This window comes from Ranitomeya variabilis, chromosome 4, assembly GCF_051348905.1.
Source record: "Ranitomeya variabilis isolate aRanVar5 chromosome 4, aRanVar5.hap1, whole genome shotgun sequence".
Taxonomy (NCBI): domain Eukaryota; kingdom Metazoa; phylum Chordata; class Amphibia; order Anura; family Dendrobatidae; genus Ranitomeya; species Ranitomeya variabilis.
In genome coordinates, this window is record NC_135235.1 from 405,510,199 (window position 1) to 405,527,988 (window position 17,790).

General features: G+C 45.0%; 1 protein-coding gene across 1 annotated transcript in view; it reads right to left on the bottom strand.

Moving 5' to 3' along the window:
- Positions 1–500: 500 nt before the first annotated feature.
- Positions 501–17,790, bottom strand: part of LOC143764957 (glycine N-acyltransferase-like) — a 118,970-nt gene continuing 101,680 nt past the window's right edge. Inside the window, exon 6 of the mRNA XM_077251110.1 lies at positions 501–1,647. Coding sequence (XP_077107225.1) covers positions 1,248–1,647 — 400 coding nt within the window. The 3' untranslated portion in view covers positions 501–1,247. The remainder of the gene's footprint in view (positions 1,648–17,790) is intronic.

Sequence of the window (17,790 nt, forward strand, 5' to 3'; positions counted from 1 at the left end):
TTGACCCATCTGATTGCCTCGTCAAAGGAGGTACAGTACATAGTACTGTACTTGGTTCCACGTCGATGTTGTCGTTTACTGCCCCTTGGATATGACAAATGGTGGATTAGTCTGAATGTATTGGGTTCATTTTTTGGCACAACTCCCAACGGGGGTACCACTACGTCTTCTAAGGAAAGTGTTCTGAATGGACCCGCCGCCATTCTACCTAAAGATATTTCTTTTCTTTTTTTTGTCAAGACGTCTGGGTGTTGGTAGTGAGTTTAGATTTTTACTCCAGCCTTTCTTAACTTTAGAAGGGCATGACATGCCTATATCTGTGTCTCCTCCTCCTTTTACTCCTCCACCTCTTTTCTTTTCGCATGACTATGTGTAGTTGTGACTTTTCCATGTGTTTGTTGTGTCTTCTGAGCAGTTTGTCAGCTTTTGGACACCTTTTAAGGTGTTTTCTATGTGTTTTCCATGTGTTTGTATGTGTTTGTGTTTGCGTGCCATTGGTTTCAATGGGTTTCAATGGGGTTCAACGGTGTTCGTCGAACAGTTCGACAAACAGTTCGGCGAACATCTCCCTGTTCGACGAACTGAACCGAACCCGAACACTAGGGAGGTGGCTCATCTCTACTCAGTAGCCATAATAACCATCTAGTGTATCAAATTAGCAATACTTTTAAAATCCCTTTAATAAAAAATGTGTACATACTGTATATGCAATCGTTTTTACTGTATAGATTAAAAAAATAATCCGTAGGGGTATGACACACAGGAAGCCATCTTTTCAATGTAAGAGTCTCTGATTGATTTGGTGAAATGTGGCTACATTTTCTCATTGAAATGGTGAGGTTTCCTGCATGTCATACCCCTATGGATACTTTTTTTCATCTATATAGTAAAAATGTTTGTATATATGTACATCTTTTTTAATTAAAGTGATTTTAACATTATTATTTATTTAATACACTAGATGGCTACTATGGCTATTTGGATGGGCCCTGAGAAAGGCCATGTGGCTGAAACGTTGCTTCATTTTTGTCTTCTCACTGTTGTGATGTTTTAATTAATTTGGAATAAAGATTGAACTTTTACAAGGATCTCCATGGTGCTGAGGATATCTTTGGATTTGCTGCTGTTTTTGGACCTGGTGGGAGGCCCTGCCAAGTAGCACATACTCATCAATGGTACATGGGAATTCTATATTGGACTGAGTAGGTACTGAGTCGAAATTCCGATCAACAAATTGAAAGATAGTCCTAAGATGGCTGAAATGTCCATTGCTGCCATCTACCTACAGGAAAGAATCCGGCTGCCAAGCAGGCTGACTGACTCTTTGTGTTGTCAGCAGCTATATGACAGTAGATCGGGACTCCTCTTGAAGTCATTATAGCGATCAGTTTTGTAACTACGTCATTGAATACACCTTGTGCTCTGTAGGCGCCCTCAGTGAACCCCATGCGAATTTCTGCAGACTGTTCAGTTAATGTCCAGGCAATAGGTTGTTGCGTGCCCTGTTTTCTAGCACACAAGTTAGGAAACATCTGAATACATCGTGCGATATAGTTCTTGCTGTTTTCATTACCGCCAAAGCCCCATTCTGCATTAACAAGGTAGGCCTCATCAGGGTTTAGTTCACTGAAGTGCATGTTAACAGACCTGTAGAATGGAAACAATACAATGGTTTGTGACAAAGGGGAAAGAATAGATGAGAAGAAGCACATTCAGGTTAAGAAATGATTTGCAATTGTTTCATTGTGACCTAAAGATTTTTGTCCTGGCACCAAATCAGTACCCTCATTTTGGAACATTTGGGTCCAAAATGACATTTTGTCAGACACATAAAATACCCTCTGACCAAAGAATATATTATCTTTGACTAATGGTGCAGCTGACTCTACTGCCTAAGGTACGAGACATCACAGTTCTTACCCTAGATTATCAACTAGAGTGCCTCCATAATGTTGCCAATGCCTTGTTTAATACAGGAGGATGCATCCACCAGAGTGCCATCTATTAACTAATTGGTTTTCTCATTTCTGCAGGAACAGAATGTTATAAATGGCTTGAACTTATTTGCGCACTAAAGCATGGCAGTGATAATGGTACTGTGGCTAGTACTCTTTGAGGAAACACAAACTCAAGAGAAACAAGGAGTGCTGTTAAGAATTTGGAGCTCATGGAAAACACTGGAACACTATGTTTAGCCCTCATTGGCATGGGACAGTATGAAAAGGTAATTTGATATACCATTGTTATGGGGAACTTACCATTGCACTATTTAACCCCTTCACCCACGGGCCATTTTCCGTTTTTGCATTTCTGTTTTTTGTTCTCCTCCTTCCCAAAGCCATAAATTTTTTACTTTTCCATCAATATGGCCATGTGAGAGCTTGTTTTTAGTGTGACGTGTTGTACTTTTGACTGACACCATTGGTTTTACCATGTAGTGTACTGGAAAACTGGAAAAAAAATTCCAAGTGCGGTAAAATTGGAAAAAAAAGTGCAATCCCACACTTGTTTTTTGTTTGCCTTTTTACTATGTTCACTAAATGCTAAAACTGACCTGCCATTATGATTCTCCAGCTCATTAAAAGCTAGTAGATACCAAATAATTATAGGTTCTTTTGAAAAAAAATCCCAAATTTGTAAACAAAGAAAAAAATTTGCCTCATTTTCTGAGACCTGTAACACCTCCATTTTTCATGATCTGGAGCTGGGTGAGGGCTTATTTTTTGGGTGCCAAGCTGATGTTTTTATTGACACCATTTTAATGTAGATACTTTTGATTGCCCGTTATTGCATTTTATTGTATTTTTTTCTCGTTACACCGTTTACCAATCGGATTAATTATTTTTATATATTGATAGATCGAGGAGATTCTGAATGCGATGATACCAAATATGTGTATTTTTAATTTTTTTTAACTTTATTTTTTAATGGGGTGAGTGGGGGGGTGATTTAAACTTTTATATTTTTTTTATTTTCAAAAACATTTTTTTAACTTTATACTTGCTTCAATAGGTTCCATGGGAGACTAGAACCTGCAATCACCTGAGAGGCTGTCAGAAAGAAATTAATTTTATTCTCCACTGCAGCATTTCAGTTTCAGTCATGGGGGTGCCACTGGCACGGGTTTAATCACCGCTCTGTATATAGAGAGCAGCAGCTGTAACACGTGATTGAAATGCTGACGGGGGAATTAAGTTAAGTTCTTCCTGGCAGCATGGGTCTAAGTGCCAGTGCTGCTGTGGCACCCCAGCAACTTTATTTTTCACTACACTTCATCCCCTTCAATTGGACGCCCAGGGCCACGGACCGGGTCACCGCTGCCGTGACCTACCCCTTTAAGAACTGTGTCTGGCCCGGTACCGTGTATCCCACGGTCCTAGCGGGCGCTCCACTGCCATCTTCAATACAAATAAATTGAGCAAGGCTGGACATATCTAGTCAGAATGTGGCTGGAAGTATGAAAATCGCATACATACACTCACATGACTGTCCACTCTTGCCGCCAGCACAGGAGAATCCTGACAATGTGCAGTACATGTGCTGTGAAAATTCAAAAGTCTGCAGCCACAGATAATGATTGCAGACTTTCATCACAAACCTGGACAACCCTTTTAAGGGTATGTGCCCACGTTGCTGATTCTGCTGCGGATTTTTCCACAGCGGATTTGGAAAATCCGCAGTGCAAAACCACTGCGGTTTTCACTATGGATTTTCTCGCAGTTTCTTCTGCGGATTCCTCTGCGGGTTTTCGACTGCACTTTCCTATTGGTGCTTGTTGAAAACCACTGCGGAATCCACAGAAAAAATTGACATGCTGCGGAAAATAATCCGTTGCGTTTCCGCTCGGAATTTTCCGCAGCATGTGCACAGCGGTTTTTTTTCCCCATAAGTTTACATGGTACTGTAAACTGCGGATCTGCAGCAGAATCCGCAGCGTGTGCACATACCCTAACCCCTTCATGATCCAGCCTATTTTGACCTTAATGACCTAGCCGGTTTTTGCAATTCTGACCAATGTCCCTTTATGAGGTAATAACTCAGGAACGCTTCTATGGATCCTAGCGGTTCTGAGATTGTTTTTTCGTGACATATTGGGCTTCATGATAGTGGTAAATTTAGGTCGCTAATTTTTGCGTTTATTTGTGAAAAAAATGGAAATTTGGCTAAAATTTTGAAAATTTCGCAATTTTCAACTTTTGAACTTTTATTCTGTTAAACGAGAGAGTTATGTGACACAAAATAGTTAATAAATAACATTACCCACATGTCTACTTTACATCAGCACAATTTTGGAAACAACATTTTTTTTGCTAGGAAGTTTAAGGGTTAAAATTTGACCAGCGATTTCTCATTTTTACAACAAAATTTACAAAACCATTTTTTTAGGGACCACCTCACATTTGAAGTCAGTTTGAGGGGTCTATATGGCTGAAAATACCCAAAAGTGACACCATTCTAAAAACTGCACCCCTCAAGGTACTCAAAACCACATTCAAGAAGTTTATTAACCCTTCAGGTGCTTCACAGCAGCAGAAGCAACATGGAAGGAAAAAATGAACATTTAACTTTTTAGTCACAAAAATGATTTTTAGCAACAATTTTTTTATTTTCCCAAGGGTAAAAAGAGAAGCTGGACCACAAAAGTTATTGTACAATTTGTCCTGAGTATGCCGATACCCCACATGTGGAGGGGAACCACTGTTTGGGCGCACAACAGGGCTCGGAAGGGAAGGAGCGCCATTTGACTATGTCAATGAAAAGTTGGCTCCAATCTTTAGCAGACACCATGTGCCTAAACATTGGAGCTCCCCCACAAATGACCCCATTTTGGAAACTAGACCCCCCCAAGGAACTTATCTAGATGCATAGTGGCATAATGAGCACTTTGAACCCCCAGGTGCTTCACAAATTGACCCGTAAAAATGAAAAACTACTTTTTTTTCACAAAAAAATTCTTTTAGCCTCAATTTTTTCATTTTCACATGGGCAACAGGATAAAATGGATCCTAAAATGTGTTGGGCAATTTCTTCTGAGTACACCGATACCTCATATGTGGTCACAAACCACTGTTTGTGCACACGGCAAGGCTCGGAAGGGAAAGAGCCCCATTTGACTTTTGAATGAAAAATTAGCTCCAATCGTTAGTGGACACCATGTTGCGTTTGGAGAGCCCCTGTGTGCCTAAACATTGGAGCTCCCCCACATGTGACCCCATTTTGGAAACTAGACCCCCCAAGGAACTTATCTAGATGCATAGTGAGCACTTTGAACCCCCAGATGCTTCACAAATTGATCCGTAAAAATAAAAAAGTACTTTTTTTTCACAAACAAATTATTTTAGCCTCAATTTGGTCATTTCCACATGGTCAACAGGATAAAATGGATCCTAAAATTTATTGGGCAATTTCTCCTGAGTACACCAATACCTCACATGTGGGGGTAAACCACTGTTTGGGCACACGGCAGGGCTCGGAAGGGAAGGAGCGCCATTTGACTTTTTGAATGAAAAATTAGCTCCAATCGTTAGCGGACACAATGTTGCGTTTGGAAAGCACCTGTGTGCCTAAATATTGGAGCTCCCCCACATGTGACCCCATTTTGGAAACTAGACCTCCCATGGAACTAATCTAGATGTGCGGTGACCACTGTAAACCCCCAAGTGCTTCACAGAAGTTTATAACGCAGAGCCGTGAAAATAAAAAATAATTTTTCTTTCCTCAAAAATTATTTTTTAGCCCGCAATTTTTTATTTTCACAAGAGTAACAGGAGAAATTGGACCCGAAAAGTTGTTGTCCAGTTTGTCCTGAGTACGCTGATACCCCATATGTGGGGGGAACCACTGTTTGGGCACACGTCAGGGCTCGGAGGGAAAGTAGTGACGTTTTGGAATGCAGACTTTGATGGAATGGTCTGCGGGCATCATGTTACGTTTGCAGAGCCCCTGATGTGCCTAAACAGCAGAAATCCCCCACAAGTGACCCTATTTTTGAAACTAGACCCCCCAAGGAACTTATCTAGATATGTGGTGAGCACTTTGAACCCCCAAGCACTTTGAACCCCCAAGTGCTTCACAGAAGTTACAACTCAGAGCCGTGAAAATAAAAAATCATTTTTCTTTCCCCAAAAATGATGTTTTAGCAAGCAATTTTTTATTTTCACAAGGGTAACAGGTGAAATTGTACCCCAATAGTTGTTACCCAGTTTGTCCTGAGTACACGGATCCCCATATGTAGGGGAAACCACTGTTTGGGCACACGTCAGGGCTCGGAGGGGAAGTAGTGACGTTTTGGAATGCAGACTTTGATGGAATGGTCTGCGGGCATCATGTTACGTTTGCAGAGCCCCTGATGTGCCTAAACAGCAGAAATCCCCCACAAGTGACTATATTTTTGAAACTAGACCCCCCAAGGAACTTATCTAGATATGTGGTGAGCACTTTGAACCCCCAAGTGCTTCACAGAAGTTACAACGCAGAGCCGTGAAAATAAAAAATCATTTTTCTTTCCCCAAAAATGATGTTTTAGCAAGCAATTTTTTATTTTCACAAGGGTAACAGGGGAAATTGTACCCCAATAGTTGTTACCCAGTTTGTCCTGAGTACACGGATACCCCATATGTGGGGGAAACCACTGTTTGGGCACAAGTCGGGGATCGGAAGGGAAGTAGTGATGTTTTGAAATGCAGACTTTGATGGAGTGGTCTGCCGGCGTAACGTTGTATTTGCAGAGCCCCTGATGTGCCTAAACAGTAGAAACCCCCAACAAATGACCCCATTTTGGAAACTAGACCCCCAAGGAACTTATCTAGATGTGTGGTGAACACTTTGAACCCCCAAGTGCTTCACAGAAGTTTATAACGCAGAGCCGTGAAAATAAAAAATAATTTTTCATTCCTCTAATATTATGTTTTAGCAAGCAATTTTTTATTTTCGCAAGGGTAACAGGAGAAATTGGACCCCAATAATTGTTGCCCAGTTTGTCCTGAGTATGCTGTTACACCATATGTGGGGGTAAACCACTGTTTGGGCGCACGTCGGGGCTTGGAAGGGAGGGAGCACCATTTGACTTTTTGAACGCAATATTGGCTGGAATCAATGGTGGCGCCATGTTGCGTTTGGAGACCCCTGATGCACCTAAACAGTGGAAACCCCTCAATTCTAGCTCCAACACTAACCCCAACACACCCCAAACCCTAATCCCAACACTGGATATAACCCTAACCCCAACACACCCCTAACCCTAGTCCTAACCCTAATCCCAACCCTAACCACAACCCTAACCCCAACACACCCCTAACCATAACCCTAACCACAAGCCTAATCTTAACCCTATTTCCAACCCTAGCCCTAATTCCAACCCTAACTCTAAGGCTATGTGCCCAAATTGCGGATTCGTGTGAGATTTCGCCGCACCATTTTTGAAAAATCCGCAGGTAAAAGGCACTGCATTTTACCTGCGGATTTACCACGGATATCCAGTGTTTTTTGTGCGGATTTCCCCTGCGGATTCCTATTGAGGAACAGGTGTAAAACGGAATCCACACAAAGAATTGACATGCTGTGGAAAATACAACACAGCGTTTCCGCGCGGTATTTTCCGCACCATGGGCACAGCGGATTTGGTTTTCCATAGGTTTACATGGTACTGTAAACCTGATGGAAACTGCTACGAATCCGCAGCGGCCAATCCGCTGCAGATCCACAGCCAAATCCGCACCGTGTGCACATAGCCTAATCTAACCCTAACTCTAGTTCTAACCCTAATTCTAACCCTAGCCCTAACCCTAGCCCTAACCCTAGCCCTAACCCTAACCCTAACCCTAGCCCTAACCCTAACCCTAGTGGGGGAAGAAAAAATATATATATATATTTTCTTTATTTTATTATTGTTCCTACCTATGGGGGTGATAAAGGGGGGGTTAATTTACTAATTTTTTAATTTTGATCACTGTGATAGGTTTTTATCACAGTGATCAAAGTGTACCTGCAACGAATCTGCCAGCCGGAAGATGGCGGAACACATGAAGAAGACGGACGGACACCGGGAGGCTCAGTAAGTATGAGGGGGTAGATCGGAGCACGGGGGGATCGGAGCACGGGGGGGTGGATCGGAGTACGGGGGGAGCAGACAGGAGGACGGGGGAGCGGACAGGAGGACGGAGGGGAGCGGACCACAGTACGGGGCAGAAAGGAGGACTGGGGAGCAGATAGGTGGCGGTGGCGGGGGCAGATCAGGGTTTCCAGTCATGGCCGATGATATTGCAGCATCGGCCATGGCTGGATTGTAATATTTCACCACTTTTCATAGGTGAAATATTACAAATTTCTCTGATTGGCTGTTTCACTTTCAACAGCCAATCAGAGCGATCGTAGCCACGGGGGGAGGGGGGGCGAAGCCTCCCCCCCTGGGCTGAAGTACCACTCCCCCTGTCCTTGCAGATAGGGTGAAATTGGAGTTAACCCTTTCATCCGATCTGCAGGGACGCGATCCCTCCATGACGCCACATAGGCGTCACAGGTTGGTTTGGCACCGACTTTCATGACGCCTACATGGCGTCACAGGTCGGGAAGGGGTTAATTATAACATTAAGCACTGCAGCATGCCAATCCTAACAGCATGTAATATACTCACTTTCAAGATCCGGCTCAGCTTGCTGGTTCCAGCAGTCATCACATGACCAAATATATATTCGTTCTTCATACTTACGGTCACATGAGAACTGGCTTTTCTCCTTGCTTCTCTCAGTGAAACAGGGGCAGTATTATTTCACTAAACACTGAGAAAATTAGTAAAAAACAGCTCGTCGGCACGTGGCTGTAAGAAACCAAATCGCATATGAGTGGTCAAATGATGACTAATGGAACCACTTCAGGGGCCCCAAACTGAATTCTTGACTGAGTGCCAGAAAACCTAGATCCACCTCTGTCTTATGTTTTTTGTGTTTTTTTTTGCATGTTTTTTAAATTTTTCAATAAAGATGAAAATTTTAGGTATGTTTTTGAGAAATTATTATTATTTTATAACTTTGCATTATCTGAAACACTGTGAATTACTACTTTCAGATTAGACAGCAAAAACCTTTTGACAGATTCTCTTTATAACTGGAACCTACAACCAGCCATTGTCTGCAAGAGTCTGAGTTATCTGTGGGGTCATCTATAAATTTCTCTTGTTGTAAAGAAAAAAGGTTAACAAAATCTGTTGAAGATAACATATATGTGTCCTAGTTAGTGTTGAGCGATACCTTCCGATATCGGAAAGTATCGGTATCGGAAAGTATCGGCCGATACCGTCAAAGTATCGGATCTAATCCGATACCGATACCCGATCCCAATGCAAGTCAATGGGACGAAAATATCGGAATTAAAATAAACCCTTTCTTTCCTTGTAGGTTCATTCTACATGAAGGAAAACAACTAAGAATAATGTAGGATGTATTGGGGGAGGTGGCGGAGACAAATTAAAGGCACAGAGGTTTATCCCAATCAAATAGAATAGCAGGATTTTGGGGTTTTTTTATGACGTTCGGCGTTAGAAAGATTTTGATTATGTTATTTGTTTTTTTTATTTTGTCAGATATTGATGTTTCACTACTTCCACGCCCTTCACCTTCTTTTTTACTTCTCCCACACTTTCTTCTTCATTATCCTCATCATCAGCTTCTTTGACATCAACTATCTTCACCTTATTCATCTTCTTCTTCATCTTCTACCTATAATTTTTTTTTTTTACATTGTTCATATTCTTTTTATTTAACTATTATTTTCTTCATATTCAACTTCTTCATCATATTCTTATTTGTGACAGGCATTCCCGTAGTTATCTATAAAAGTTTGAAGATTACACCTTCCGTTCTGCCTGTCACAAAAGAGTTACATTTGTCCGCGTTCAGTTAGGCCTGCAGCATCAGGCTTTATCCAGGGGCACCACGAGGAGGAACGGACTCACCCCCATACACTGCTTAGTCTTCTTCTGCTTATAATTTAGATAATATCTTTTGCTCTGATATTTAGTGTTATGCTTAATGTTCTTCTGCTCTTTGTTCTGCAGCCTCTTGTTCTTCTGCTTCTCGGTCTCCCATGTCGTCGTCGTCTCCAGGGTCGTCGTCTCCAGGGTCGTCGTCTCCGGGGTCATCGTCATCGGGGTGGTCTTCAGGGTCATCGTCTCCAGGGTCGTCGTCATCTCAGTGGTTGTCGTCTCTGGTGTCGTCGTCATCTTAGGGGTGGTCTTCCGGGTCGTCGTCTTTAGGGTCTTGAACTTGGAAATGTAGCAGAAGGTACAAGAAGGCTGAGAAAATGCCGAGAAACAGCTGATGGAACTGGAACTCGGATGGCTACCCGAAGGTCCAAGAGCCAATGGAACTACCGAGGACCAGCTGACATTACTGGAACCCGGTTACTAAGCAGGAGGTACCCGTGCCTGAAAGCACTACCAAGGACCACCTGATGTTGGTGGAACTCGGATACCCAGAGGGAGGCACCTAAGCCAAAGGCTCTGCCCGGAACCAGCTGACGGTACTGGAACCAGGATGGGGAGCAGAAGGTACAAGAGCAAAAGACACTGCCGAGAACCAGCTGACTGTACTGGAACCAGGATGGGGAGAAGAAGGTACAAGAGCAAAAGACACTGCCGAGAACCAGCTGACGGTACTGGAACCCGGATGGGTAGCCGAAAGTCCAAAAGCCAAAGGAACTACCGAGGACCAGCTGACGTTACTGGAACCCGGTTACTAAGCAGGAGGTACCCGTGCCTGAAAGCACTACCAAGGACCACCTGACGTTGGTGGAACTCGGATACCCAGAAGGGGGCACCTAAGCCAAAGGCTCTGCCCAGAACCAGCTGACGGTGCTGGAACCAGGATGGGGACCTATTCAAGCTTGTCTTCCTAGAGCCCCAACTAGCGGTGTTGGAGCAAAGGGTCAGCAGGGGGAGCAGAGTGTAGGCCGAAGCCTTCACTGGAGGCATATGTAGGTCTGTTGTGTCTGCGTGGCGTTTGCAGGACACGATGCCGGCTACACAGCAGGGGAACAGCTGGCGGTGCTGAACCCCACTGACACATTGGCGAGGTGTTTTTCTCTGTGCAGCCAGCACTTCGAGGCACCAACTGGCGGTGTTAGAGCCCAGGCTCTGCAGGGGGAGCAGAGTGTAGACCGAAGCCTAATTGAACCAATTTTAAAGGTAACCTTTAACCCCCCCTCAGGTGTTACAAACTAGAAGAGCCACGCCTTATGCAGCAGTAGTGCTGCACAAGTCAAAGGTTGCTCTTTTAATTTTGTTCCTTGCACAAGCTGAATGAATCACGTACAACATTTTGGCCCTTATACAGTCAATTTGTCTTGGAGGCGGGAGTTCCCTTCGTAATGAGACGCAGCACAGCTGGCAAAAATACCACCTTGGTGCTTGGTGCGGCCTCCTGAGCATCGCATTTTGATGTACAGGAGTCTGCGTTGTTGCGTTATCCCTTGGCCATGCGCTGCCCGTCTTCTGACATCATTTCATGTCGGCTGGTGCGGTTCACGATGCCCATGAATCCCAGCCCCGCAGTGTCTTTACAGTGTTTCACACTGCGGGGCTGGGATTCATGGCCTGGCGCAGTACATATGTTCGCCTCTCGCTCGTGTCCTTACACCTGCTACAGACTGTGTGGCGTCAGCTGATCCCTTATCGCATGCCACGGCCATGAAGCCGCACAGTCTGAAGAAGGCGGAAGGAGCTGAGTGACAGCCTGGCGAAGATATGCACTGCTCATGCCCGTCAATCAAACCCTCGCAGTCAAAATAAATAAGACACCGAGGGGCGTTGTGTAGGGCAAGGCGGCCGCAGAGGCGCAGCCAGCCAAACAATGATGTCAGAAGAAGGGCTGTGCTACCAAGGGGGTCGTTGCGTGTCATTACAAAGGAAAGTCACACCTCAGGGACGTTTTAATGGTCTCAGGGGACACATTGTAGACGTGTTCTGTTCCACGGGTGCAAGGAGAATAAGTTTATGAGCCACCTTGCACACATGCAGCATTACTGCTGTACAAGGTGGCAGTAAAACATACAAACACCTGGGGGTGGGGCGACAGGATCCCTTCAATTTCAGTTCTTGTGTCTGCGTGGCTTTTGCAGGACACGATGCCGGCTACACAGCAGGGGAACAGCTGGCGGTGCTGAACCCCACTGACACATTGGCTGGTGTTTTTCTCTGTGCAGCTAGCAGTACCGGGCACCAACTGGCGGTGTTAGAGCCCAGGATCAGCAGGAGGAGGAGAGGGAGCAGAGTGTAGGCCGAAGCCTGCACTGGTGGCAGCTTTGTGTCTGCGTGGCTGTTGCAGGACACGTTGCCGGCTACACAGCAGGGGAACAGCTGGCAGTGCTGAACCCCACTGACACATTGGCGAGGTGTTTTTCTCTGTGCAGCCAGCACTTCGGGGCACCAACTGGTGGTGTTAGAGCCCAGGCTCTGCAGGGGGAGCAGAGTGTAGGCCGAAGCCTAATTTGTCATGGTTCTCTAATGGCAAGAGAACATAAATACAGACTAGCTCTTGGAAGATGGCAACTCGAGCTGACCATGAGCTAAACCTATCGCACAACTAGCAGTGGCCGGGTAGCGTGCCTACGTTTTTATCCCTAGACGCCCAGCGCCAGCCGGAGAACTAAATAACCCTAGCAGAGGAAAGTACAGACCTGGCTTACCTCTAGAAGATTAACCCCAAAGGCAGACAGAAGCCCCCCACATATATTGTCGGTGAATGCAGAGGAATATGACAAACGTAGTATGATGATAGGTTCAGCAAAGGGAGGTCCGCTTACTAGATAGAAGAAGACAGAAAAGGGGACTTCACGGTCAACTGAAAACCCTTACAAAAAACCATCCCGAAATTACTTTAAGACTCTAATATCAACTCATGATACCAGAGTGGCAATTTCAGCTCAACAAGAGCTTCCAGTCACAGAAATAACAATCACTGAGAACTGGAACAAAAATGCAAAGCAAACATGGGACAAAAGTCCAACTTAGCTGATAGTTGACTAGAAGCAGGAACATGCAACAGAAAGGCTTCTGGTTACATTGATGGCCGGCATAAGAATGACTGAGGAGCAAGGCTAAATAGAAAACTCCCACATCCTGATGAAAACAGGTGAACAGAGAAGGTGAAAACCACAAGTTCAATACCACCATTGACCACCGGGGGAGATTCACAAAACCCAAAATCACAACAGTACCCCCCCCTCAAGGAGGGGGCACCGAACCCTCACCAGAACCACCAGGGCGATCAGGATGAGCCCTATGAAATGCACGGACCAAATCGGAGGCATGAACATCAGAGGCAGTCACCCAAGAATTATCCTCCTGACCGTAGCCCTTCCACTTGACCAGATACTGAAGTTTCCGTCTGGAAACACGGGAGTCCAAGATCTTCTCCACAACGTACTCCAACTCACCCTCAACCAACACCGGAGCAGGAGGCTCAACGGAAGGCACAACCGGTACCTCATACCTGCGCAATAATGACCGATGGAAGACATTATGAATAGAAAAAGATGCAGGAAGGTCCAAACGAAAGGACACAGGGTTAAGAATCTCCAATATCTTGTACGGGCCGATGAACCGAGGCTTAAACTTGGGAGAAGAAACCCTCATAGGGACAAAACGAGAAGACAACCACACCAAGTCCCCAACACTAAGACGAGGACCAACCCGACGACGGCGGTTGGCAAAATGCTGAGTCTTCTCCTGGGACAACTTCAAATTGTCCACCACCTGCCCCCAAATCTGATGCAACCTCTCCACCACAGCATCCACTCCAGGACAATCCGAAGACTCCACCTGACCGGAAGAAAACCGAGGATGAAACCCCGAATTACAGAAAAAAGGAGAAACCAAGGTGGCAGAACTAGCCTGATTATTGAGGGCAAACTCCGCCAACGGCAAAAAGGCAACCCAATCATCCTGATCCGCAGACACAAAACACCTCAAATAAGTCTCCAAGGTCTGATTAGTTCGTTCGGTCTGGCCATTAGTCTGAGGATGGAAAGCAGACGAAAAAGATAAATCAATGCCCATCCTAGCACAGAACGCCCGCCAAAATCTAGACACGAATTGAGTCCCCCTGTCAGAAACGATATTCTCCGGAATACCATGCAAGCGAACCACATTCTGAAAAAACAGAGGAACCAACTCGGATGAGGAAGGCAATTTAGGCAAGGGAACCAAATGGACCATCTTAGAGAAACGGTCACACACCACCCAGATGACAGACATTTTCTGAGAAACAGGGAGATCCGAAATAAAATCCATCGAGATGTGAGTCCAAGGCCTCTTCGGAATAGGCAAGGATAACAGCAATCCACTAGCCCGAGAACAACAAGGCTTGGCCCGAGCACAAACATCACAAGACTGCACAAAACCTCGTACATCTCGCGACAGGGAAGGCCACCAGAAGGACCTAGCCACCAAATCCCTGGTACCAAAGATTCCAGGATGACCTGCCAATGCGGAAGAATGAACCTCCGAGATGACTCTACTGGTCCAATCATCAGGAACAAACAGTCTACCAGGCGGGCAACGATCAGGTCTATCCGCCTGAAACTCCTGCAAGGCCCGTCGCAGGTCTGGGGAGACAGCAGACAATATCACTCCCTCCTTAAGGATACCTGTAGGTTCAGAATTACCAGGGGAATCAGGCTCAAAACTCCTAGAAAGGGCATCCGCCTTCACATTCTTAGAACCCGGCAGGTAAGAAACCACAAAATTAAACCGAGAGAAAAATAACGACCAGCGCGCCTGTCTAGGATTCAGGCGCCTGGCAGACTCAAGATAAATCAAATTCTTGTGGTCGGTCAATACCACCACCTGATGTCTAGCCCCCTCAAGCCAATGACGCCACTCCTCAAAAGCCCACTTCATAGCCAAGAGCTCCCGATTACCAATATCATAATTTCGCTCGGCGGGTGAAAATTTACGAGAAAAGAACGCACAAGGTCTCATCACAGAGCAATCAGAACTTTTCTGCGACAAAACCGCCCCAACTCCGATTTCGGAAGCGTCGACCTCAACCTGAAAAGGAAGAGCAACATCAGGCTGACGCAACACAGGGGCGGAAGAAAAGCGGCGCTTAAGCTCCCGAAAGGCCTCCACAGCAGCAGGGGACCAATCAGCAACATCAGCACCCTTTTTAGTCAAATCAGTCAATGGTTTAGCAACATCAGAGAAACCAGTTATAAATCGACGATAAAAATTAGCAAAGCCCAAAAATTTCTGAAGGCTTTTAAGAGAAGAGGGTTGCGTCCAATCACAAATAGCCTGAACCTTGACAGGATCCATCTCAATGGAAGAGGGGGAAAAAATGTACCCCAAAAAAGAGATCTTCTGAACCCCAAAAACACACTTAGGACCCTTCAGACACAAGGAATTAGACCGCAAAACCTGAAAAACCCTCCTAACCTGTTGGACATGAGAGTCCCAGTCATCCGAAAAAATCAAAATATCATCAAGATACACAATCATAAATTTATCCAAAAATTCACGGAAAATGTCATGCATAAAGGACTGAAAGACTGAAGGGGCATTTGAAAGACCAAAAGGCATTACTAAATACTCAAAGTGGCCCTCGGGCGTATTAAATGCGGTTTTCCACTCATCCCCCTGCTTAAGTCACACTAAATTATACGCCCCACGGAGATCGATCTTAGAGAACCACTTAGCCCCCCTTATTCGAGCAAACAAATCAGTCAGTAGTGGCAAAGGATATTGATATTTAACCGTGATTTTATTCAAAAGCCGGTAATCAATACACGGCCTCAAAGAGCCATCTCTTTTAGATACAAAGAAAAAACCGGCTCCTAAGGGAGATGATGAAGGACGGATATGTCCCTTTTCCAAGGACTCCTTAATATATTCACGCATAGCAGCATGTTCAGGCACAGATAGATTAAATAAACGACCCTTAGGGAATTTTCCGCCCGGAATCAAATCTATGGCACAATCGCAATCTCTGTGCGGAGGTAGTGAACCAAGCTTAGGCTCCTCAAAAATGTCACGATAATCAGATAAAAATTCCGGAATCTCAGAGGGCATAGATGACGAAATGGAAACCAAAGGAACGTCCCCATGAGCCCCCTGACATCCCCAACTTAACACAGACATAGCTTTCCAGTCAAGGACTGGGTTATGAGATTGCAGCCATGGCAATCCAAGCACCAAAACATCATGTAGATTATACAACACAAGAAAGCGAATAATCTCCTGGTGGTCCGGATTAATACGCATAGTTACTTGTGTCCAGTATTGTGGTTTATTACTAGCCAATGGCGTGGAGTCAATACCCTTCAGAGGTATAGGAACTTCCAATGGCTCTAAATCATACCCACAGCGCTTGGCAAAGGACCAATCCATAAGACTCAAAGCGGCGCCAGAGTCGACATAGGCGTTCGCGGTAATTGATGACAAAGAACAAATCAGGGTCACAGACAGAATAAACTTAGACTGTAAAGTGCCAATTGAAACAGACTTATCAACCTTCTTAGTACGTTTAGAGCATGCTGATATAACATGAGTTGAATCACCACAATAGAAGCACAACCCATTTTTCCGCCTAAAATTCTGCCGTTCGCTTCTGGACAGAATTCTATCACATTGCATATTCTCTGGAGCCTTCTCAGTAGACACCGCCAGATGGTGCACAGGTTTGCGCTCCCGCAAACGCCGATCAATCTGAATAGCCATTGTCATGGACTCATTCAGACCTGCAGGCACAGGGAACCCCACCATAACATCTTTCACGGCATCAGAGAGACCCTCTCTGAAATTCGCCGCCAGGGCGCACTCATTCCACTGAGTAAGCACAGACCATTTACGAAATTTTTGGCAGTATATTTCGGCTTCATCTTGCCCTTGAGACAGGGCCATCAAGGCTTTTTCAGCCTGAATCTCTAAATGAGGTTCCTCGTAAAGCAACCCCAAGGCCAGAAAAAACGCATCCACATTGAGCAACGCAGGATCCCCTGGTGCCAATGCAAATGCCCAATCCTGAGGGTCGCCCCGGAGCAAGGAAATTACAATCCTGACCTGCTGTGCAGGATCTCCAGCGGAGCGAAATCTCAGAGACAAAAACAATTTACAATTCTGTCTGAAATTCTGAAAGCGAGATCTATCCCCGGAGAAAAATTCAGGTAAAGGAATTCTAGGTTCAGATACTGGAGCATGAATAACAAAATCCTGCAAACTTTGAACCTTCATAGCGAGATTATTCAAACCTGTAGCTAGACTCTGTGGATCCATTTTACTCAGGTGAGATCAGAGCCATTCAAGGATTAGAAGGAGAGAGAGACGAAGGCTGCAGTATACAAGGAGATGCAAGTGAAAAAAAAAAAAAAAAATTTTCCTGCAGACTTCTTTTTCTCTCCTTACTTCTGCCAATTATTTTAACCCTTGGCCGGCCATACTGTCATGGTTCTCTAATGGCAAGAGAACATAAATACAGACTAGCTCTTGGAAGATGGCAACTCGAGCTGACCGTGAGCTAAACCTATCGCACAACTAGCAGTGGCCGGGTAGCGTGCCTACGTTTTTATCCCTAGACGCCCAGCGCCAGCCGGAGAACTAAATAACCCTAGCAGAGGAAAGTACAGACCTGGCTTACCTCTAGAAGATTAACCCCAAAGGCAGACAGAAGCCCCCCACATATATTGTCGGTGAATGCAGAGGAATATGACAAACGTAGTATGATGATAGGTTCAGCAAAGGGAGGTCCGCTTACTAGATAGAAGAAGACAGAAAAGGGGACTTCACGGTCAACTGAAAAC